Consider the following 24,665-nt stretch of genomic DNA (forward strand, 5'->3'; position numbering starts at 1 on the left):
TGAAAAAGCAAACAGTGTGCATATTGCTCCCAGTTTCTCAAGGAAAGGTTTAAACCTGTTTAAAAGAGATTTTTTTTTTGTTTAATCCCTAAAAGCTGCAAATTGGAGGGAATTAACCTGTTGCAGCATTTCATGGTAAAGTAAAAAGAGGAACTGGCACTAAGAATTTGAGCTGGAGTGAGGTGTGTTTTCTTTCAGCAATCCTGAAAATACTGAAGGAGAGATTATTAATTAAAAGGGTAGTGGGATGCCAAGGAGAAATATATTTATGGTGTGTGGATTAATTTAGGAAGCAGGTGAAAGCCCTAGTAACAATAAGAATTGTAGAATTAAACAAGTTATCATTTTAATTTTGCCAAGAAAGGTGAGTCTACAAAACAGGAGGAAACAAATCACATGGTGGGTGGTTTGTGTCTGGTGATGGCAGCTGGCCCCGTTCAGAGACAAATCTATGGAGAAAAAGGTGTGAAAGCAATTCCATACATCAGGGTCATTCTGAAGTTGCCCATATTAGTAACAAACATGGAACTAAAAGATACAAATATCGTTTAATTAAGATATAAATCTCACATAAATGCTTTTAAACTCACTCCTAATGTCTGGGATAGTGATTTAGTAGTCCCTTTTATTATGTCTGAACCTCACCCATTAACTCTACTTTGACACATCCACAGATGAAAATGTTGCCCAAGCAACTTGCTTTCCTCCAGTTATTTCCTTTGAAAGCTGAAGTTCATGGGGCTTTAGCAAAGAGAGGATTTGCCAAAGTCAACAGATCATAACCACTCCACATCAGAATAAAACTTAATGGAAATGATTCATTATACCAGCTCAGATTTCAGTAGAAGTTTCCCAGAAATGTAAGTGCTAGGAATGAGCCAGTTCTTAACCAAATCATTTAGTGGTTTCCTGAGGCAAGACCATTCCTTGTAAAATACTGAAGAGGGAGCTCGAAGCCCGGGAGTGCTTCACACCGAGCCTTTCGATATCGTCGTTTTCGCTGGAGGAGCAGGGCAAAGAGAAAAATAAATAAATTTATTAATTTGTGCCAAGCCTTTAGTGAGGTGTTGGTCACCAGGACACTGAGGACGAAAACTCATTTTGAGACTGTGGGCATGAAAGGGCCAAGCACGTGGCTGCCTTTCGTGGGGTCTGTGTCCTGTCACATGGTGTGAAAAAACGTGGGGCAGCTGAAAGGTTGCTTGGGAGGGTTCATGGCTTATTAAACGGGGTGTATTAATCCATGTGTGCCAAATAGTAAAAGTTTGGGTAAAATGTATGTGGCTGGACTGAACTGCAGGTGACTGAGATGGAAATTTTGAAAGATTCTTTGCATTTTCCAGCCCAGGCAATTGAACATTTCTGGCTGGCCCCTCTTCTGTGCTCTGGTATCATACTCTGATCTGCTGTGGGGCTGTGGAAACGTCTGATGGTGTCTGAAGGTGTTGCAATCCCTCTGTTGTAATTTGATTCATTATTACTGCTCATTAACAAGTAAACAAGTTGCAGAGTACACTTCTGATGACTGTTTTCTCTCTTGCTGTCAAGCAACTTACCCTTGATAGGACAAATTGCTTTCTGTAAATATTAATATCTTGCCTTCACTTTTCAGCCTCCTCCCTAACAAGGGATGTGCTCTTGACACACCACAACCAGTTTTCATTTAGCAATTTCAGATGCTAATTGCAGCACAGCTGCTTCAGCACCATGCATGGCATGCTCAGATCAGAGACAGTAACCCAGCTGTGCCAAGAAATCCCTCTCCTGTCTGAGACCTTGCAGCCAGGGCTGCACACACATGTAGAGTTTTCAGTGTTAACACTGTATTTTTCTTTGCTTTTGTTCTGAGCTACACAGTGCTACTTTTATGGACTTTGCTTACCTTTGATAGCTTCAAAGCTTAAATCACTGCTGTTAGTTCAGTCCTACTACAAGAGGGTAAAGCTGAGCTCTCCAGCTTGAAAGGTGCAAATTGTGTGCTGCTGTAAGACTTTCCCCCCTTTCTGCTCTGTAAAAGTAGAGAGAAAGACTCAGTGGATCAGAACTACACCTTTACAGACTTGTTGGCCTAGTTGCTTTAAATAATACACAGTATGAAGAGACAGTAAGTGTCTTCAGAGGCAGAAACCAGAATCAAGGAGAACTGGCTGGTCTACTGCTGTTTCTTTACCAGCTGCTTATTAACAAGGTACTTATTAGATTGGCTGGGCTGATTGTCAAGGAGGAGGTAGAATTGTCAAAGGGGTATTTGTTTCTTTTTTTAGCAAAGTGGAAGCAAACAGGGGAATATCCATACAGTCTGAGTGCTGCCAAAATGCAAAGCATTCTGTTGTGATAAGAGAAATCTCCATGCTGAGGTACACCCAGTGGGTGACTGTGCTGCTTTCTAAAGCCTTGTAGCTACAGTGGGAAGCACTCATACCTTTTTGACCAAGTAATGAGAAACATGATGGGATGCAGGTTCTAGTTGCCTGAGTCCAGAGAAACCAGAGTATTTAATCACTGCAGTGTTTTTAAAGGAAGCAGCCTTGATAACTTTTCTAACTTACCAGACAATTCCATAGCAAATAACCCAGAGTGAGTTCAAAATTCTCATCCTTGACAGGTCTGAGACACAGGGTGGACAAACTTTTGGCATAGCCTGGATATTAAATCCTGTCACAGTGCTGAGAAATTGTTTTTCTTTTGAGGTCCAATCTAGCTTCTTTTATTATAACTGCTTCTTATAACTGCTTATGTATTATTATACATATATTATGTTATATATAATACATACATAACTACTTTTATTATAACTTGTTTCTTTTATTATAACTGTCACTCTCTTAAGGGAATTAGGAAAACTTCAGTTTTTCTTTGTCATCTTCATGATGAGAGAAGCATTAAAAAATATGCAACCCCCTCCCTACTAGTTGAATTGGACAGTAAAAGGTTTTTTTTTCTTGGCATTCTTGCTTGCTTTTTTACTCCTACAGTGAATAAACTGATTTCCATAATATTTCTTATTATACTTACCCAATGCCTCTCATCCATTGTTTGCAAAATGGTAAAACACATGCTTTCAGGAAAAAAAAAAAGTTTCTGTATTTTCTTTGGATAATTGATTAATTGAATTGATCCATCCATGTTTCTTTTGTTAGGTATTATCTCTCTTTTGCTATAACATCTAGTGTAGAAAGAAGTGCTCTAGTAAAAGAAACTATTTGTGAAGAGAGTTAGGATCCTAGGAGAAAACTGTCTGTGACAAAAGTGTCTGTGACACTTGTAACAAACCATCAAATTGTTGTGGGTTGAAAGAAAATTAGAAGCAGAGTGTGGGAAAAGCAAATAAGTAATGAAAAGAAAGTGAACTCCAGCATGAATAGGTTGTGTACAGATAAAAGATCTGGCTAAGTAACAACAACAACAAGCAATAAGTTGTTAACAGATGCTTGAACTTCATATTGAAACAGAAGAAGTGTTGATATAATTCAGTTGATACAGTTCTGTTGTGTTATTGTTGGCAGAAGAAGTTAGTTTAACTAGGGGAAGGGTAAATTGTTGACTTCTGTTTATTTTCCCCAGCTAAAAACCTCTAACTTGACTTTTTACCTATTTTTTTAGTGAATTTTCATCATACCATGGAAGTATGAAATCATTCAGACAAACATTTCACATGTCAATAAAGCTATGTGTATATAGTTTCTCTGCAACATCAATTTTCAGAAAACTGGAGGACAGAAAAAATGAGGGTTGTCTGCAGAGAAATAAAGTCAGGGAAGAAATAAAAACCCTTCCCAAATAGTAATGAAAGATCATTAGATCTCCTTTTGGGTCCTTTCAACTTCTAGTATATTTTCTTTGTATTGGAAAACACAATATTCTGATCAGCTATAAAAAGTTAAGATAATTTAATTATTTTGCAGAAAAATGGATCTGGTTTGCACTGGTTTGTACCACTTGGAAATATTTTTTACAAGCACACAACTAGTCCAATACTACAGGACTTCATCCTCCCACCTAAGAAAGGTTTATTTTTCCCTTTCCACACCAAGCACCTGCTACACAGTTGAAGTTGAAAAAGCAGCAGCAGGCTTTATTTTTTGTGGGTCTGAATACTTAATCTCTAAATCTCTTCTGCATTAACAGACTCTGATTTGGACCTGGTCTTTTTTCACAAAAGTGGAAAATGTCAAACTTTTATCCAGCCACGAATCTGCACCCAACCTGCCCAACAGCCTGTTGACAGACCACAAAATAACTTGGCCTCTAAATGTGTCTCAGAATTACTAAAATTTCATTTTAATAAATATAAATTAATGAGTCTGGCCATGCTTGATTGCTGAGTTAAACTCAGGTGTTGTGAGCTCACTATAGTGCCTGGGATAATGACAAACCAAGAATTGGGGATACATTTCCTTAAAAACATGTATTACCTGAGGTATCTGAGACTGGCAGTAGAACTACCCATTAAAGGAAAGATCAGTGAATTTTTGCTCTTCCCTTTAGGAATGTGCCAGTACATTATTTGCTGTCTGAGTCATTACCTCACCCTCATTGAAGGTGGAAGGTAAAAGGTTTTTTTCAAATCTGAATATAGAGGGAATGCCTTGTCTGCTTGAAAGCAGTACAGTTATTATCTGGAGCCCTCATTTCCTTGAAAAATGCAAATATAGTTTCATGCCACACAGGATATGACTCGGTTACTTACTCATAGGGATTTAGATACAATAAATAAGAAAGCAAATCTGGTTTCATCATCCCCCTCCCTAGACTCCTGGGAAGTATGTGTCTCTGTGTAATTATTATTTAAAGTGCTATGAAGAAATTCTGCAGTGTTGTAGTCAGACCCAGATGCAACTTAGTCCCTAAGCCACAGTTTGGAGTTCTTACACAAACAGAATGGAAACTTGTTGCATTTGTTCCCAGAGGCTGCCAGTCTCTCAAGGAGTGTGACTTACTGAGAGAGGAATGGATTAATTCAATACAATAGAATACAATACATAGGATTTATATATTTTCCTTCCAGTCTGTGTACTTTAGAGAAGTAAGGAAGCTACACACACCACAGCTTTGTCTGCCTACCCACATTACTGCAGTTTCTTTTAGGAGAAGCTGTTGTTCAAAGATACAACCAAAATTAAACGATTTGCAACTTAACATCAGACTCAAGATCACCTTTATCTCTCAGATATACATATAAACATATGGCTTTGCTGCTGTTCACCAACTCGGGAGTGAAGCTTTTCAAAGCAGAAGTAGCCTGAATCACATCATAGCCAAGTATCTGAACCTGGCTGTGATTAACTCTGATTTCTTATCCACAGGAAGACCCAGAGATGATTACCAGTTTAGCACTAGTTTGTACCAGTCACAGCTACAAGACAAAGGTCATAAAAAAGTGGAGAAATTTGGTTTCAGAAGTAAAATTTTAAAAGATTGAAGTGAAGAGGTTTAGTAGAACGTCAGAGCAGACTCTTGGTTTTACTTCTCTCACTCTTTAAAGCCAGGAAGAAGATATAACTGAAATTCACATTAATTTACTTGCAGGACTTTCATTGTTATTTCCTGGGAATTCCAGGATTGGAATGCCATGATGATGCAAGGGCACCATCTCCATTCACAGGAGCAGATCAGTCACTTACCTGCACATCACATCACTGATGCTCTAGAGGTCTTCCTTTTCTTATTCCGTTGTCATCCATTTCCTTCCAAAGGACCAAAGCCTTCCAGCTTTCTTCCAAACACAAGACCAACTGCCAAGACCTGCTTGGCAGGATGAGATTGCTACAAAAACATTGGTAAAGGCTACCACCAGATAACCTGCCTACAAGATGGTCTTACTTTAGGAAGAGATTCCAGGAAAAGCTTCTGCAGCTGATCTGCCAGCTAACTTGGATCTGAGCAGCTCAGCCTTTTCTTCTCCCCTTCCATATTTGCACCTTTTCCTTAGACTCCACCTCTTATATTTCAAATAGAGAAGTCAGCCAACCTAATTTTCATTTAGAAGTAAAAATAGGGAATAACATTTTTCCTCTTCTAAGAAAGATCTCTTACCTGGCACTGAACTCTTGCTCTGAAAAACAGACTTTGTTATGCTCTTAGGTTTGGTTCAGCACAAGCACTCCAATATTTCATGTTTTAGGATGGATACACTTACCATTTTGGCATGAATTTTCTCACACTGGTGGTAAAGCAAAATGAAAACTCAAGACTTTTGGTTTCTGAGCCCTTTACCTTGAGGAAATCAGGTGCACACCTAACTTTACTGCTTGTGCAACTTATCTGCATCAATGTATTTTGGCTTCAGTTGACAATCTGAGTTCCAAAAGTATTGTACAGCAAGGATCACAAATGTTAAGTGGAACCATCAATTCAATACATGATGCTAAGCCTCAGGCAAAGTGTGCTGTAGTTGAAGGGAATAAAAGGAAATATTTTCTTTGGCTTCAGGTGGCCTCAAATCAGGCATCATGCTTGGTATTAAAAATTAAGGAAAGAGCTTAAAATTTAAAAGAAGTCACATGAATAGTTTCTTCTAATAGTTTCCTCTTCTTTAGGCCTGTTAGGTTAAAAAAGGAAGGAGGTTAAAAAAAGAACTATGGCTTTTCTCTGCTGTACTAAAAATGGCATATTGTGTTTGATCATGGCATAAATAGTACTCAAATGTGCAAGAATTGAACTCGAGTTTGAATGGAATGCGTATAAATTTTAAGAGTTTCTTTGGTGGCAAAAGGAAAGAGTTTGTTTACTCTGAAAACTTCATGGAAAACCAAAAATGCACTCAGGTGATCTACGAAACTTAAGAGCTCAGACTCTTGAGGTAACAAGATTAAAAGTGAATAGGTTTAATTATTGCTTATTGGAAAGCAGAACAACCAAAAAAATGAGGAGTAGCTCAGGACCAGAGAGCGTGGAGGGTTTAAAAATAGAAACGTATCTGTGCCTTGACTTGAGACTTACTCACCCTTAAGCTATTTAAGACTGCAAAATATTTGTAAGACAGTATCTTAGAAACACAATGACATGGAAATACAGAAGATTCAGACTTCTACTGCCCACACAACAGGGTGGGTAGGATTTCCTCCTCAGATGCACCAACTGGAGTTGTGTCTTTGCCACAAACATGGGGTAGCAAAAAGAAAACAGCATATTTTAGTAATGGTTTAAGACTGGTCCAGCTGCAACTTTCCCTACTATTGTCTGCATTTGCTCTTGGGCTAAGCAAACCAATATAATGATTTCCCTGTTCAATGCATTTGTACACTGGGTTTTGGTTGTGTGTACTTCTTCCTGTGATCAAAACAGGGCTGGAAAATGGGGGTTTGTACTTACAATTCCACAGCTGAAGCACGCCAAGAAGAGGATAAATGCACATTGTGGAGATACTGTCAAATCAATACAGATTTTAGCTGTATTTGTATGAATACAAACATTGCTGTCCTTCATCAAACCTGGCCCAAAGAGTAACTGTGAGTCATGCTGAGGTACTTTAAATTACTTCTGTGTCACTTCCAGATCCTCATTATTATATATATATGTATTATATAAATACAGTATTCATTGTCATTTTTTTCCTTCCTATTCCTGTTAGCATAATTCTGCCTCAAATTTGCTCTTGGTAAAGCAAAACTTGTTTTTACTTGCACCACAAGTATATAAAAAAAACTTCCATGAAAAGTACCATAAACACAGTTTAAATCTTTTTCTGGAGGCATTATCTTAAATCTAATGAGCTGGTATCTACTATTTTGTCTTTAAGAACTGACAAAACCAAATGAGTTACTAATTAGGCAATGATTTACCTGCTTCTGGTTTTCATATCCAGGATCTCAGAACAGAATTTCCACCTTTTAAGTGTCATTGATTAGAGCATTAATATTTTCCATCTAGAAAGGGAGAGTTGGTATGAAGGGTCATGCTTTGCCTTCTCATAGAGCAGGTAAATGGCAGAAGGAAAAAAAAATTGGCAGCATCAAGTCATGTTCTCTTCCCAGCTTTGCTTGTACAGGTCCCACGGGGCTGTAAAAGTTTAATATACACTGCAGACTTTCTGCTTCCTGAGCTACTTCCCTTCAGAGCTGCATTCAGCAAGACACAGTTGAAGGAATCCCTGAATTTCATTCCTTTGGTTTTACCATTTCATTTTTTTTCTTAACAAAGACTACATTTTTTCTTTTGCAGTTGAAATGAAGCAAACAAATAGCATTCCTTCTCATCATGATCCTGTTCCAATTGTCTTCATGAAAGCTCTTATATGTTATTTTCTGCCAAATACCCAAGTCTAAAACCCTAAGAAAATCAAAGCTCCCAGGATAAGATCCACCAGTTCATACTCAGTGAGAGTGGTGCCAAACATCCCTTTCTGCCCATGGAGCAGAAGCATCTTAGGTGGGATTAATCTCAGAGCAGGTATCTGAAGCAGCTAGAACACCAGATTTACCTTCCTGTTAGGAAGAGCTCTATAAATGGAGCAGACAGTGCCTGCCAACAAATCTCAGTTCTGGCCTCTGCTGTCTGAACACATAGGGAGCACTGGAAAGGGCATCACAGAGCCAGACTTGGGCAATCTGTAACATGAATTCTGGGATTTCTCACAACTAACAGTACCCTCTGACACTTGGAGCCCAGGGAGGATTGGGAACAGAACCTGTCCCACAGGAGAACTCTTGCATATTTAAGTTTATTTCCAATAAGTGTTCAAAGAAAAAAACCCAAACCAACCAACCAAAAAAAAAAAACCAAAACCCAACCCCCAACAATAAACTATACCAGATTTAGTATATATTTGCTTTTCTTAAAAAATGATTCCATGAAAGTTTTATAGTTATCTAAGTAGTAATACAGCTTTTTATATACAAAATTCCATTTCAAACAATTTACTGTACAAAAGAAAGTATAAGCAACCATTACTATTTCATGATTTCAGCAAATAATGAAAAATTCTGCTAGGTATATGTTCAGGATATAGTTCTACCATTTACAGGAATGTCAGTATTAAGTTGGGAATACTTTTGGATAAGTATTTACAGTTGAAATCCCCTTCAAGGAAGCTCCCTTAAGATTTCTCTTCAGAATAGGTAGTTCATGTTTGGCTTTCTTCTGGATCTTTTGGGCTACCAAGGAATGAGAGGAAGACCACTTTTTCAACAAGATACATGGACAGAGTTCTGCTTGATTTATTCCCACTCACATTCCTATTGCAGTCAGTGGGCCTGATCTGGTAAACACTTACTACCAGGCATAATGCTTATTGTGTGAATAAATCCAGCAGGATTTGGCCCTACAGTAGTAAGCTATCATAAGTTAAAAATTTAAAAAATAGTGACATTCCTGCAAGTCAAAATACAACAGAAACAAGAGTTAACAAAATATAAGCCCTTTATTAATAAAAATCTTTGGTTGGATCAGAATTTTAAATAAGCTTCAAGAATATTTGGTTAATACCATTTTCTTTCTTCCACATAATTTCTTTTCTGGTACCATCTTTGGACAGACTACAGAAAAATATCAAGTTTATTACATACTTTAAAACAAATAAATATATCAAAAGCTAAATATGGCAATTTTCTTTTTTAACTTCTAGCATTAATCTTTAAATTAGTTTAGCAAAGAAAAAAGAAAAGGAAAAAAAGAAATAACTAACTTCTCTGCAAAATAGTCTTTTGGCGTTTGGTTTTGTATCAAACCATACAGTAGTTAGACTTTAAAGAAATCTTTCATTTTTATTTTATTTTTTCAGTTTTTCATATTTGTAATGCAAGTGCCATGGACAAGACAAAGCAATAAAAGAAATGAGGTTAATTGCACCAATATTATTTGGAAGTGCAGTTTATCGTTGGACAAAGCAAAACTAAAATATCCTATGCATAAAAAGAGCTGTACTGATGGGATTTAGGTAGGCATCATGAGTAAGGATTTTAGGCTTATACTTGAAGGAAGCTCCTTGTACAAAAGACAGAGTATTTTAAGACAAAAGAAGAGTCCTGTAACTAACTGAAGGTCTGGTCCTGTAGCCTCAGTGCAGGCAAAACTTCCATTGAAGACAACAAGTGGGACATGCTGTGGATTTACTCCTCGGGCACAGCCTCTGGGAAATGCCATTCAACAGCAGAAAGTCTGCAGGAGCAACAGGCTGGGAAAGAGGGGTGCATACTCCTTTCTCCTGCAGAGGACAGAGGGCTACAGAGAAAAACCCAGCTGGAAAGGGATGTGCTGAATCAACAGGGGAAAAGGGAATTTCCTCAGCAACAACAGTGTCTGAGTAGCAGGCAGGGCAGTGTGAGTCCCCGTGGCCCTGCGTGTGCTCTTTAATTCAGGGCATTTCACACAAACCACTCTGTGATCACCCAGCTGGGAGGATCCCCAGCATTGTGCTGCCATTGCCTGGCCATGAGCAAGGGACTGCTCAAACAGGGCTGATGCAGCCCAGGGCACTGAGGTAGCTTCATCCACATCAGTTGTTCACTGATTTTTTTTAAATTTTTAAATTTTTTTTTTAAAAAAGGACTTTTCCAGATTGGCTTTCCTGATGTTTCTGAAGAGAGCAGTGCCCTGGTGGTGGGTACACAAGTGCCCTGTGCACTTGGTGGACTGTGCCAGCCCTGCAGGTTCAAACACAGATGTCTGTTTTGGAAAGCACCTCAGTTGGGTAGGCTTGACATGGTTTCTTTCCTGCCTAAAGGAATATTAGGGCACACACTAAAGCTGATTTTGCATATACTTCATGGAGTTACCCCACAGACCTTCAAGCCTGGGGTTCCAAAAATATTTTAACTTAGTAGCATTATCATCACTTAAAATTTACCTTTCTGTGGTTAGTTAATTAAAAGGCTAAGGTCAAATGCTCAGAGAATATCTCTACCAAGACCTACTAAGTACCTGCACTTATTAATGCACACCAAGGTCAATAGTGTTACCTATCAATGAAATATAAAAATTCCCTGCATTGCTGCTTGTGCAAAAGAAAAAAACAACGAAGTTATCAGAAATAGAAGATGGTCTTCCATATTTGCAAGAAGAGCATTTCTCACAAAGATGGGAGCAAAATGGCAGCACATCCTTCAACATGCACCAGGTTGTCCATTCCTTGAGTCCTGCCGTTTACATGATGGCTTTTGTATCAGTGGAATGCCCCGATGTACTCATCTCCCTCCTCTTCTATACATCCAGAGGATATGAGTGGCAGGAGGACAAACTCCCACTACGGCTCCTGGAGAGTCTGGGGCTGTGATTGTTACAGTTTTCACCTTTTTTCTTCTCCTTGTCTTTCCAGGTTTCTAGCATTTGCAGCTTCCCTTGCTCTTCTCTCATGAAGACCTCCACCATGAGAACTTTCTCTTTATGAATCTGCTGACTAATGTCCTTGGGAATGTCTGGGATAATCCAGTCAACAAAGTCACTCATAAACATGACCAAGTTCTGAAAATGAAATTGTGAGAAAATGTCAGCAAAGTCGGATGGAAGGATGACTGGAGGGGGAAGGGGCCATTTGCAGTGCCCTTAGAAAAGAAAGATGAAGAAAGGACAATATTTGAGTTGGGCTCAACAGAATGTCACAAGCCTGATCCTGAGCCAAACTCACCTCAACTCCTTGTTTGTGCTACAAGTAGAGAAAAATGGCAGGCACAGATCTCTCTGATTTATGTACAAATACTGTCACAGCCACTTAGAAATGAAAAGGAAATTCTGTCGTTACCCATTACGAGTTTTCCATCAGAAAGGCAGAAGCAAATAGCAGGAGGTAAACTGATGAAAGATGGTGAAATACATTCCAGTGAAATGTTTCTGATTTTAAAACCTTGACTGAACAGAAGGGAGGTCTTTCACAAGATACGTATTTTGTCCAGAAAAAGAAAGGAAAGTTTTAAAATAAATTGTTTAGATAAGGCAAACTTAAAACACTTAAGTCACAATAACCAGCCTAACTGTTGTCATTTAGTGAAAAATTACAAGTTTTTGTCTTCTTGTTCAGATATGGGATGCACTCTTACCTGGGAAAGTTTGGAAACTTCATTTTTTGGCTAGGTCTAGAAATGAGTTTGCATGAAATTTATGCTGCTTCAGTGAATTTGTTCATGTCCTACTACAGAAATTGGTGGGACCTGATTAATATCAGCTTTGTGCTGCTCACTGAAGTCTCACTTTTTCTGCATCAAACCAGTTCATGGAGCAAGAGGGTGAATGAGGATGAGGATGGGCAAATTTCTGCCTTTTCCTTGAAACAGCTCAGAAAGAAGGTATTTTCTTTGGCCTAGTAACTTATTCCAAAGGTGGCTTGCCTTATGCAGCTCTTTTTCATCAACTCTTTTTCTTTCTCCTATAAAAAAAAAGTGCCTGCAGCATAACCTACCTGGAAGACTATCACAAATGCTAATCTTGCTGCTAGGACAGCCCAGAAATCCTTGGAAATGTCATACTTGTTTTCAGACCAGGGAGGTTCTCGATAATCTTTGTATCTGCAAAACAAGACTCAATAAATCAGTCAGTGCTTTCACTCAGAATTTTTAGCACCATGAGGAATTAATACCAGGCAGTCAAACAGTAAAACAAACCAACTAAAAGTAAGTTCACTTTTACAGCATGATGTGCTATTAACCTCTCAAAAACACAGCTAAAAGCCCCCTAACAGCCTTCAAATTTTGCTCAAAATTCAAGGTCTTACATCTAAATACCCTCTGATTAGTACAAATAATTCCAACTCTGTGTAAAGATGTAGTAAATTACACAGCTCAGATATTTATTTTAAGACTGGTAAAAAAAAGCCCAAATATATCGTTTTCAGACTAATTTTAAAGACAAAAAGAGAGTGTGTTGTACAGTGTGGTCTTCTCCTTGTTCATGATTAACAAAAGGTCACAGCTAAATTGAGGGAGAAAATGAGATTTTCCCTATCTATGGCTTACAGAAAACCTATGAGCTAATCAAAAAGAACTTGTTAGAAATGAGCTACAGAAAAATACATCACATTAAAAACCCCATCATCCTGGGCTCAATATTTTGAGAGAATTAGGATCACACATTTTTGAATTGTTTAAAAATCACTGGGATATGGAAGAAATAATGGGATGGGAAGAAGAAAGAGGCTGGGACTAGAAAGCAAATAAACCTGGAATTTTTGTGTTGGACCACGACACTACCACTGCCATTTTGTAAGTTCTGTGCTAAAAACATGTTTGCCAGCCTCATTTATCCAGTGGCCAGAGACCACCAGAAATAAACCAGGAGAAAATAAGAGCAAGCAAAGCTAATGTAAAAGCAATTTTAGCTGTTTTCTTCTTTCATCTCAGAGTGGTTTTTCTGTTTAGCAGTCATTTCAGCAAATTAACTTCTATTAATCAAATTCATAAAGAATATACATTAAAACCCAACACACTCATAAAGGTTTGTGTTTAGTTTGGTTTTGTTTTTCTTTTTTTCCTGGTCACTTTGTATTTTATTATAACATGTATACCAAAATCATCTCGTTTTCTCCCCTGGAATGTCTCTTCCCTCCTGTTCTCTTCCTCTTCTTACCCCCTTTCAGCTTTGCTGGGCCGAGTAGTTTTTTCACTGTTGTATTTGGCTTTGGTCCCCAGTTTTAAGGATTAAAACATTTGTTTGGAAGGTGATGCATATCTAAGGAAGCCTGGGCAAAACATGCATTTCAGCACTGGCCTCCCTTGCTTCATAAACTGAAATATACAACAATAATTTTCCTCTAAAAGTGAAAATAATATTTAGAAATTGTTACAGGCATGAAGATTTCCTGTCCAATGACACTTTATGCAGGTCTTAAGCTCTGGTGCAGATAAGGATGCTATAAGCCTCATCAGAAATTGCTACAGAAACTGGACAAAAAAGGTGTACTGTGAAGTCATGGTCTTTGTATTAATAGCAGGTGATAGAGAACATGACATCAGAGTGACATTTGGTTCCTTCAGAGCATTGTTGTGCTGTTTATCATCTCCTTTCCTGAGAAAGGGAATACAGAATAATAAATCTCTTTGCCCAAACACTGAACTTATCAATGATCATCTCAATTTCCCAAAATAAGCTTTGTATTCAAGCACTCTGGTTGCTTCACACATAAACCAAGACATTCAAGGCAATGGATCCTGATATAAAAGGTTACCAATGTGCTAAGTTTTGCAAAGACAAAGGACCTGCCCCAGGGATGCAAAAACTTGTCCCATTCTTGAAATTAGTTATCAGTCAAGAGAGTACCTGCAGATCTGAACCTCGTAGCCAAGATCCATGGGGTCGTTTGGGGCTGTTCCTGCTTGGAAATCGCTGACATTAAAAGAGGAGAGCGTATGGTTGACGAAGCCATGCATGGTGCCAGTCTCACTGTACATGTACAGGTACACGAGGCGTGGAATGAAGTCAGATGTGAATGAGATCACAAATGCCTAAGCCATAAGAGCAAAGAGTGAGCACAATATTCAGGGTCAGTGAACAATTCCCTCAAGTACGTCCTTGCCCAAACAACTGGATTGCTTCAGAGAACAGAGGGGATGCCTGCAGCCCAAAGAATGGATTATTCCCTGCTGCAGCAAGGTACTGTTTACTGCTTGCTCTGAGTTGCACTTTTTGATGGATTAGTTCCACACCAACTGAGATGTTTACATGTGTCACAACTTAAATTCCCCAGAAAACGCAGCAGCCATAACCCCCCTGGGACACCCCCCAGCACCAGAGGAAAGCAAAACATGGTTTTGCTCCCCCAGTCCCAGCTTGTCCCTGATCCATTGTATAAGGTCCAACTGACGGGTTTCCAAGTGCTTTCTGTTCTGCAAACAACTGACAGTGAATTGACTCTATAAATTCTCCTTGCTTTGCAAAAGGCCATTCATTGCACATGGTTTTTAACTCCATCAAGAGAAAAGGATGAGCAGACTGAGCCCAGTTTTATTTTTATGGCCACAAAAATTGCATTTTATTTGATTATTTTAAAAAAAAGGTTTCTAAAAACATCACACAGAAAATGCAAGACAGCCAATTCAGCAGAGTTCTTCATAACTTCAGCCTTTCTCATTTATCATTATTATGAAACATTCTCACGGGTATAAATCTCATGTACATGGGGAACAAACACGGTACAGAATGTTTTACTTATTTTATGATAAAGAGGGGTAGTAGATAGATCAGAGGAGGAAAAATAACACTGGATAGTGATGAAGAGAGAATACAGTGAAGAAAAGAGAGAAGAGAAAAAAAAAAAAAGAGAGAAATTATTTCCAAAGGAAAAGAGGAGAAATGGTAAAGACAAATTAAGGCAGCAAAGGAAATAACCAAAAGAATGGTTTGGCAAGAGCACAACAGACACCTGGGGGCAAAGCAAAGGGATTTCCAGTCTGGATAATAGTGAAAAAAACCCAGAGGGACACAGGCAGTTAGCCCTACACAGCCCCTATTTGCTGCATTGCAATGAAATTTCCAGCTTTTTTTTTCACCTCTCCCCAGGTGGGTGCAATGAAGATAAATATTTTGGATGTCTATTAAAAAAAACTAATGGATTACTACCTAAGTGTACTACAGTCTTCTAAGGGCCAGTTGTGGTCTTGTTTGAAGAGCAAATGTTCTTCATGAAAACATTCTGTAAAAAGGCTGCAATGACTACTTGCTGTTTTCTGTCAACTACTACTACTGCAACTTTAAAATAAACACTGCATCTGATTCTCTAATATTCCAGAAAACTTCTAAGTCATACACTTACACTTGATTTTAAAGAATTTATGCTGAAATAAAACTAAAGGAGCAAAGTGGAAATGCAAGCCTACTGAACTAAAATTTTATTCATGCTGAATGACTTACATTTATTATGACAGCAAGCTTCCCAATACCTCTGAGGATATTATACCAGATTCCTAAGGAAGGAGACAAAGTTGTAAATGTTGTTCCAGTCATTAAAATTAGATAAATTATATTTTTAGTGAACAGCTTTAGGAATACTTATGACTGTGCTGAACTAGAGTTATATTTTAAATTAAAAAAAGAACAAATTATAAAAGATTAATTTAATAACCTTTAAGGAAAGGCACCCCAACTCTGTCTTCCAAAGCTATGTTTAGGAATCTTTTTTTTTTTAATGTTTTAAGCTAAAAGCTTCTTTGAGGAGGACAAATGTGAGACAGAAGAATCCAGCATAAATGGAAAAGAAAAACACTGAAATTTCATTCAAACTTCTCAAATGCTTGAGGAGAAAAAAGAAAGCTAGAGACAGGGAGCTGGAACCTACACACACGGTGCAGAACATACTGCTCTGCCAGTTCTAAGGATCTGAATCTGTTTCTAAACCTTCTCATCACCATTTTTCCTGCTTCAGTTTCAGGAAAGCAAAGCTCCAGTGGAACCACTTGATGGGAATGTTCCATTTGCATCTAAAAACCATTTAGATTTGGGTTTCCTCAGCGTGGGCTCTGTGTGTAACACCAACCAAACCCAAGCTGACTTAGGTTCAACCCCTCTGGATTTAACCTGAGGATGAAGTCACACAGCTTTGCCCCTTCCCCATCTCCAGATCCCATTCCTCATGGGAACACAGACCTTCAAGTCTCCTCTCACTCTCAAGTGTATTTCCACAGCCCAGTCCACAGTTATTAAATGCAAACATTTTTGCTTCCACAAGAAAAGGGCATTGCCAGGAAGAACTGTTGATGTGCAGAACCTTGTGAGAGATTTTGCTGTTGTATTGATTGTTTTGATTTGAAAAGTGATACTGTTTACTTCATAAAATATTTATCTGAACTTAAAAGTGCTGGTCTTTCTATTTTAAAAGTAAAGGCTGGGCAAGTTATGACAGTTCACAGTTAAGCCCCAAATCCAATGATTTGAATTTTCCTATAAATATCTTCCTGTTAATGAAACCATCCCAATATCCTGCCATCAATGCAGGGATAACAATAGCAACCTGCACTTACCTATATCCTTTGCTCTGACTGCTACAGGTCTCCTGAGCTCAGTAACAAATTTTTTTGCATCCAGCCTGATTTCGATGATGTTGTTCAGCAAAGCAAACAAAGGTGCCAGTGGGAAGGACGCCACGAACAGAGTTACAAACCCAAACTGAATAACTGAAAAGAAAAAGCAATTGTTACGAAGGCTGTGGTCAGTATTTATCAAATGCATCATCACAACAGTGCCATCCCTCCCAAATTTGAACAAGATGACACTTGCTGGGAGATTAAATCCCATTTTCTGTGCCAGGAACAGTTTTCCTGAGCGCTGCTCCACTGGGGCACTGCAGGGCCAAGCTGCTCCTCCTGCAAACAGGCAAGACAAACCAGCCAGAAGGATGGGGAAGCTCCTGTGGCCATTTTGCCATGGGCAAGGCTGGCACAGGAGGGATCCTGCAGAGTGGGATTACCACAGTGGTCTCATTAGCTCTACAGAAACCTGCCATGCTCCACCCAGCAGGGTTTTAGCCTCACTAATCCCCCTAAAAGCTTTCTCTTCTGAAGTACAGACACTTAGGGACTTAATAAAGGACACTGCTGGTTCACTCAGTCTTTACTGGGACAACAATCTGGGATCATATTTGCTTTTGTTTGACAAGGACATCGCACTGATGTCACACTCACCCTGGCACTTTTAGTGCCCCATCTTTCTCTTCCTCTGTTACTTCCAAATGCTGATCTCAGTAACTGCATCTGTTCCTATTTTTAGGAACTGACAGCACGACCTCATGGTTTGTACCATTAAATTTCAATCTGTTTCAACTACTTTGAACATAAAGGCCATCAATTATTCTGATTTGCCTCTGCATTTACTACCTGTGCCAATTTGTGGTATTAGTGCACTTCATTATCCTTTACCACTATTTTTGCCCAGCCACTCCTTGAAATACTAATTAAAGTTGCTCTTTGAAGACAGATCTTTCTGGAATGCCTGATACTGTGGCAAGCAGCATTCTGCTGAGCAGCTCTCAGCCTTCCCAAGACTGAAAGTAGGAAAAGAAATGTAGTTTTACAGCTGCAGCAGTGGAGAGCTGGTATCACCTAGGGCTAAAACACCACATCACTCACTCAACATAATAGAGAAAACATTACTGAAAAATAAATATTATGTGATCTGCCAAGTATTACCTTGTCAATCTACAACCTGGCATGTATCTCTCACCAGGTTTAGTCCAGATTTCAGAAAACAGAAAATCTGGTGTCAGAATACACAGAGGAAACTATTAAATCTGAATTAACCAACTTATTTCCAATGTCAACCAAAACTGATGATGAAACACACCCCCCAGTTTCAAGCTTATGCCATTTAACTATTCCCATTTGCAACTTGGCAGTGACATGTCACCTGGCTTGAAAGAAAATATCTCAACTACAGAGCTGAAGTAAGGGCTCAAGAAGAGCAGAATTCATTCCTGAAGCAGCCAGGGGTTGGCTGAAACATGGTACAGACTGAGACTGCAGCTCTCCATTGTCCATCAAATCTACAGCTCAAAAACCTCAGCTCTCCATCCCAATAAGAACAATTATGGTTTAAAATGCCTTCTTTCCACCTCACTCACTCATTTCCATGTATTCAGGGGTGAGTCCAGCAAAAGGCTCCAGGTTGTAGTCCACTTCATAACGCTGCTTTTTTTTCATGTGCTCCTCATGGTCCAACGAACGCCGACTCTTTAATTTCATGTAGCGTATCAGTTTCTTCATTTTTCTGGGGGGGGAATGGGAATTATTCTGTCAGCTGCCGTTCTCACCACACTCCCCAGTTTGTTTCAGTTATTTTCCAACCAAACACAATAAGTTCCATCCCTTTTTTTTTATTTAAACCCTGCACAACCCACAATAGCCAAAAAGTACCAGAGCTCAGCACACATGGATACCAAAAAATGATATAATGGAGAAAAACAAAACCAACCAACCAGAAACAGAAAACAAAAAAACAAACAACAGCAAAGAAATGTTGCCACTTACGGGATGCCAATCTCAAATAAATTGTTCTGGATCAGCTGCTTGCCCAACATGATGATACTGAGCTGGATACACAACTCCATTAGGCAACCACCTGGAGCACACTAGGGTGGACAGAGGAAATGTCAGTCGGATCATAGAACCAGAGGATGGTTGGAGTTGGGAGGGGCTTTAGAGATGATCTGGTTCCTACCCCCCTGCTATGGATGGAGACAACTTCCACTAGACCAGGTTGCTCCATGCCCCATCCACCCTGGCCTTCAACACCACCAGGGATGGGGCAGCCACAGCTTCTCTGAGCTACCTGTGCCAGTGTCTCACCACCTTCACAGAAAAGAATTTCTTCCTAATATCTCATCTAAATCTACCCTCTTTTAGCTCAGAATTATTACACCTCATCCTACCACTCCATGCCCTTGTAAAATGTCCCTCCCCAATTTTTCTGTAGTCCCTTCAGTCACTGGAAGGTGCTCTAAGGTCTTCCCAGAGCCTTCTGTCTCCAGGCTGAACAACCCCAACTCTCTCAGCCCGTCCCCAGAGCAGAGCTGTTCCAGCCCTTGGATTATCTTTGTAAGCCTCCTCTGGACTTGCTCCCAGAGCTCCATGTCCTCCTGTGGAATCACCCAGTGTGATGAGAGTCAGGGTGCAATCCAATTACCTCTTCCATGCGGAAAGAATGGAAAATGTAGACGTAGTCTCCTGGACGTCCAACAAACCTAGGGGACAGTGGTTAGAGTTATAAACTTCCTATGTATTTTACACTTTCCATATTTGATTCCTGAAATCATTTATGTCTGACTCTGAGGGGGACTGCCTGATGTTTAGCCTCGAAAAAGCAAATGAGAATAATTATCTTTGGTTTTGTTTTAATGAGTTAAGGTCTGTTCACTGAGAAAACAACTCAGTAAAACTGCAAATCGTGTGTCCTACAATATTCTGCAGGCAGAAATCCTCTCAGGAAATCCTCATTTCTGTTGCATTAGCCAGGAGGTGCCACATGAAGAATTCATTTCAGCCTTGTGCTTTCATGGTGGTTGCAAGAAGAGAAATGATGATATAAATGATGATATAAAGTTATGAGTGGCAAATAGACAACAGTAAATATCCTGGGGGGTTGTACCTGACTGTACAAACTTATCTTAACAGAATGGCTCCAATGAATTTGAATCAGTACCAGGTCTCTGCTTTACCCTCAAGGCTGCAGAGGTTTTGGGTCAACACTGAGGAGTTTTTAAGCTAGATTTACTTTCCCTTCTACCAATAGTCTTTGCTTGGCTCCAGTTCTCTCATCAGCAAGAAGCTGAAGTTGTCTTACTCACCGGCCTTTGAAGAAAGCGACGTAGAAAATGGGTGTGTAGGCATTGACAAATTTCAGCAGGAAAGCCTTAAAAATCAGACGCTCTTCAAAATTCTTGTCAGTTTTTGGCACCTCTGGAATCAATGGGTATTGGATAAGAAACAGTAAGGAATTATCCTACCTCAAGTTTTTCAAGATCTTAAAAATGAGGAGTATGGAAAACATCAGCCATCTTTTAAACATATATATGTATATATACATAAAAATAAATGCACTACAGCCTCCCTGAGGTCAGTGGTCAATCTGCTGGGGATCCCACCCTTCAGACACATTACAACAATAATTCCAGTTCATCCCACATTTGGCTGACCTCCATGACAACCATTTGCAGATAAACAAGAACTTATCTGAAAAGATTTCTGGACCCTTTGTCACAGATGCTTTTTGGATATGATTCAATTTTTAATTTTTTTTCTGCAACTGTTTTTTTCTTTGCACTCACAAAGCTCTATTTCTTGGCGTGTCTTGCACCAAATAAAAAATGGCAGAAAATGAAAACAGTAATTGTGTGCTATATACAAGAGTCAAGTTCAATATTAGGCTCATTTCTGCTGTATTCTCATCACCTATCACTGGATTATTGATTAGTACTACTCCTGCTGAAGAAAAACTTTGAAAATAAAGCTGAACCCATGTGCACCTGGGTATCTGTAAGCAGCTGGTTGGACTTTTAGCTGCACAACTGGGCTTGCTCCCTACTTTGAAGGCAACCATGCAAGCCAGTTATTTCGGTTCTCCCCTTCAAAATGGCTCAAGCAAGCATGATCTGAAGGCTGAAACCTACCAATCTGGGTCAGCCACCTTGCAATGCAGCCATAGACTTCATCCAGGATGATGATGACCACCAGATTGATGATGACAGCGGTGGCGGTGACGGTGACCCGAACGCTCGACCTCCCTGAGGGAGTGGAACTGATTGCCAGTGCTGCTGCAGTGGAGATCCTGTATATGATGACTCCAAACACTATAGCAAAGGTCAGCCCAACCTGCAAGCAAGGATAACACAGCCTCTTATGAAAGATTTAACTATAAATACTTTGGTTTGGGACTCAGCAAGGACCTTGAAAATGGGATCTCTGGGCCACATCCCAAGTCCATCCAATTCTGCATCTTTCTGTGGGAAAAGATCCTCTTTGCTGGTAACTTGATCACCACATGGAAAGTGATACCACAGTCACATGCAAAAGGCTTTTATAAAAGACATCTTAATGCAAACTACTTCCTCATAATTAAATAATACAGAATTAAATTTCAGGCCCAACAGTACCAGCACATACACAGGGTGTTTGCTTTATTATAAAATAAAGGCAGGGTTGGAAGCAGGGAGGAAAGTTCCAGCTTTAGCAGGCACAGAAGCCTTCAGATACCCTGCTCAGACATCTTATGGTGGCACAATGCTAAACTGGAATTAAATCAGATTAAATCAGTGAGCTTCCAGGCAATGTGAAGGTGCACAAAACCTTCCTCAGTGTTTTCATTGCTTAAACAGAGGCATAATTTAAAAATGTGATTTTTTGTAGGTACCAATTCTTAGCTGAAAATATCAGATTTCCATTCTCTGGATCCACAAATATTAAAAAAATGCAACCACCTCAAAATAGAATCCCTATCCCCAAAAAACAAACTGTCTGAGTTAATCTGGCATATTCTACCTTTGGAAGGGACTAAAAACATTTCTATCCATCAGCCAATCTGTTCCATGTCTTGGATTGTGGTGGTAATTTCCAATTCTATGCCCTCATTTTTCCCCTCCCCTATTTAGGTATTCTTATTTCTTTACTGGAAAGAGATGACAAATAAGAAACTGAAGATCTTGAGAAGATTTTCTATTATAAAACAATACAATGCTTGATTTTTTTATTGGGGAAAAGCCACAATGAATCACATCAATCTTACAAAGTCTGTCCTGGCCCCACTAACATTTCCATCACTTCTGTTCTGTACAGTAATTTGGTAATACACACATTGCAGGTTTGGCCAGGTTGATGCTTACCATGAAAAGAATGCCAACAAAATTGGTTAAATAGGCTGGGAAACGATCCTTCCATGTCAGCTTCTCTTTATCTGTCTAAAATTGGAGGAGGAAAAGGGTACATTCAGTCAAGATGGAACATCTGATTTTGCACAAGACAAAAAAAAAAAAGGGGAAAAAAAATAAAAGAACAACCAAAAATCCAGGCTAGCAAAGACACAACCAGTGAGAAGATGCAAGGACACAGTGTTTACAGTCCCAGTTCCACACAGGCAAATTGTTTACTCTGTATCTAGGTTCCAACCAGTCAAGTGCCTGCACTATGAGTATAAATAAACCTGATTTTTCTGTATACTTTTTTGAAGGAAACATGCAAATAGGCTGTCAGGAACCATGAAGTAAGATCTCTCACTGTTAAATATTTCTTTTTGCTTTCCCTAGAAAAATTTGCCTTCTTCCCCTCTCCCTCCCCAGTTAATATTTGCATCTTTGCAGTTGCCAAGTGGTTCCACTGAAGCATGGATTAAGTATGCTACTGGTAACTCCAAGGTAAGCAAACAGTTAGGCAAGATCTCATTTTAGTGTGTTGTAAGACTTGAAATTTCTTGAATTAAGTGATTTTTAACTACCTGCCCATCCACGTGGCACTCAATGGACCAGGCAATCAGAGTTAAGATGTGCTTGTGTACTAACTCTTTTTCTAGGATCCCCTAAATGAAGTCAACCATCCACAGCCTGAATTTGGCTACGAAAAGTTCATTTAGAAAAGTTTTGCTCCTCTAGAGCCCTTCATAAGCTTTGATGCCAGGAATTGTTCCTCAACACCAAAAAATAAACAGCAAAAGGAACTTTACGGAAGGTGCCGCACGTGTTAGAACAAACAGAAAAATATTACTCAAATGCTGTATTTGTCACATGCATGTTAGCTCAGGGAAGTGCAAGCAACTCTTTCAACATAAGGCCCATGCTCCACTGCAAAATGTGGTGTCAGTTTGAGAGGGAAAATCTAAGATTAGCCATGCACTGCCATTCCCAATGCCTAGGAACAGTGTCCCCAAAAGTGCTGAGGAAACAAGGGGAGGAGGGAGAAGAAACCCAGAACTGAATGTGAATATTAAACAAAGGTTCAACAGCCAAAACCAAATCGATTTGTGTCTTCCATAATTACTCATAATTTGAGTTGCTTCATAAGTTTGAATAAAAAGAACCAATTTCACCCCAGCCATGACTGTCTTAACTCTTTGTCTCCATTTGTTTGCTGTCTCTTCTGGGAAATATCGATGCTTCTGGTGGCAGTCAAAGAAACAAAAACAGGATTGGGCAATACAGCATTACAGAGCACTGCTAAATCCATCTATATACTCTTTACTGACTCAGCATACATAACAATTTAGCCACAAGTGAATGCTCTATTAGTTTGCTTTAGGTTAATCAAACAATAACAAAAGACAAACCCTTGCCCCAAATTCTGGGGTAGATCAAGCAATCCTGCAAAGGGATATTCCTTTTTTTATTGAGGATTGTGCCTTTTTTTTTTTTCCATAAAGCTTTTCCTATAAAAATTATTTTTTTCAAATGGACTTCTCTTGACAAAGAGCAATTTCTGGTTTAGCTTCAGGTATTTTTTCTTTAAGAAAATTTCCAAGTTGTCTTGCAACTGTTGAATTTGAACTTTTAACGCTCTAGATCCCAGTGAAAGATAATTACAGAGTCTTTCAGAAAAACCTCCTTTTCTCACGTTTCCCAAATTAGTAACATCCAAATTGAACACTGCCCAAAAAGTTATATATAGTCTGGTTAAAAAAAAAATCCTCTCTTCCTTGCTCAGCTTTCCTACTCTGATATTTTGAGGCCACCATTCATTAATTGTCTGATACCCTACAGCCTTCCACATTTAAAATCTGAATTCCTAATATACCCTAATCATGGGGAGTTGCAGGTTTTTAGCAAAATGATGACTGTATTCCCACATTGTTTATCCAGCAACCAATTTTTTTTCTTCCTCTGCAGGGGATCTGAAATCAGTGCTGTGAGTAAACACAGGGTGCTGAGCCACTTCCACAGGACACCCCCTAGAGTAACAGGAACACTCCACCAGCAGTTGGGTAGTATCTTTTAAGATGAGATCTTTAAAGGCATCTTAAAAAGAATTTTAGGAAGAGGTCTTTTAAAATCTTTTAGAAGATTTAAAAAAAAGATCTTTAGAGGGGCCCAATAGTACTCAAACATAAACACCAGACAAAAATCAGGCATGTTCAGTTTAATGCCAGCCCATTCTGCTCAGGCTGACTCTTTAAGGTGGTTATTGCAGTTTTATTTTAATTGGGTTTTCCCAATTTAGGAAATGCCAACTTAGAGCACGGTTCCACAGTCCTGTGCCACTGGAGATGCAAAAGAGGAAGTTCTTTTTTAATGCATTTTTTTAATGCATTTACTTCTCTACTCAAAAACACCATCG

The 24,665-nt window shown here is 39.1% G+C and overlaps 1 protein-coding gene across 6 annotated transcripts in view; it reads right to left on the reverse strand.

The window, feature by feature from the left end:
• Positions 1-9,342: 9,342 nt before the first annotated feature.
• ANO1 (anoctamin 1) overlaps positions 9,343-24,665 on the reverse strand; it is a 73,923-nt gene continuing 58,600 nt past the window's right edge. For all 6 annotated transcript variants that reach the window (XM_030451456.1, XM_030451454.1, XM_030451455.1 and 3 more), the window contains 11 exons: positions 22,229-22,303; positions 21,020-21,221; positions 20,198-20,309; positions 19,537-19,594; positions 18,882-18,982; positions 18,476-18,621; positions 16,881-17,033; positions 15,775-15,827; positions 14,185-14,369; positions 12,332-12,437; positions 9,343-11,400 (listed from right to left, as the gene is read on the reverse strand). In XM_030451456.1, coding sequence (XP_030307316.1) covers positions 11,140-11,400; positions 12,332-12,437; positions 14,185-14,369; positions 15,775-15,827; positions 16,881-17,033; positions 18,476-18,621; positions 18,882-18,982; positions 19,537-19,594; positions 20,198-20,309; positions 21,020-21,221; positions 22,229-22,303 — 1,452 coding nt within the window. In that variant the 3' untranslated portion in view covers positions 9,343-11,139. The remainder of the gene's footprint in view (positions 11,401-12,331; positions 12,438-14,184; positions 14,370-15,774; positions 15,828-16,880; positions 17,034-18,475; positions 18,622-18,881; positions 18,983-19,536; positions 19,595-20,197; positions 20,310-21,019; positions 21,222-22,228; positions 22,304-24,665) is intronic.

Source organism: Calypte anna, chromosome 5 (genome assembly GCF_003957555.1).
Source record: "Calypte anna isolate BGI_N300 chromosome 5, bCalAnn1_v1.p, whole genome shotgun sequence".
Classification (NCBI taxonomy): Eukaryota; Metazoa; Chordata; class Aves; order Apodiformes; family Trochilidae; genus Calypte; species Calypte anna.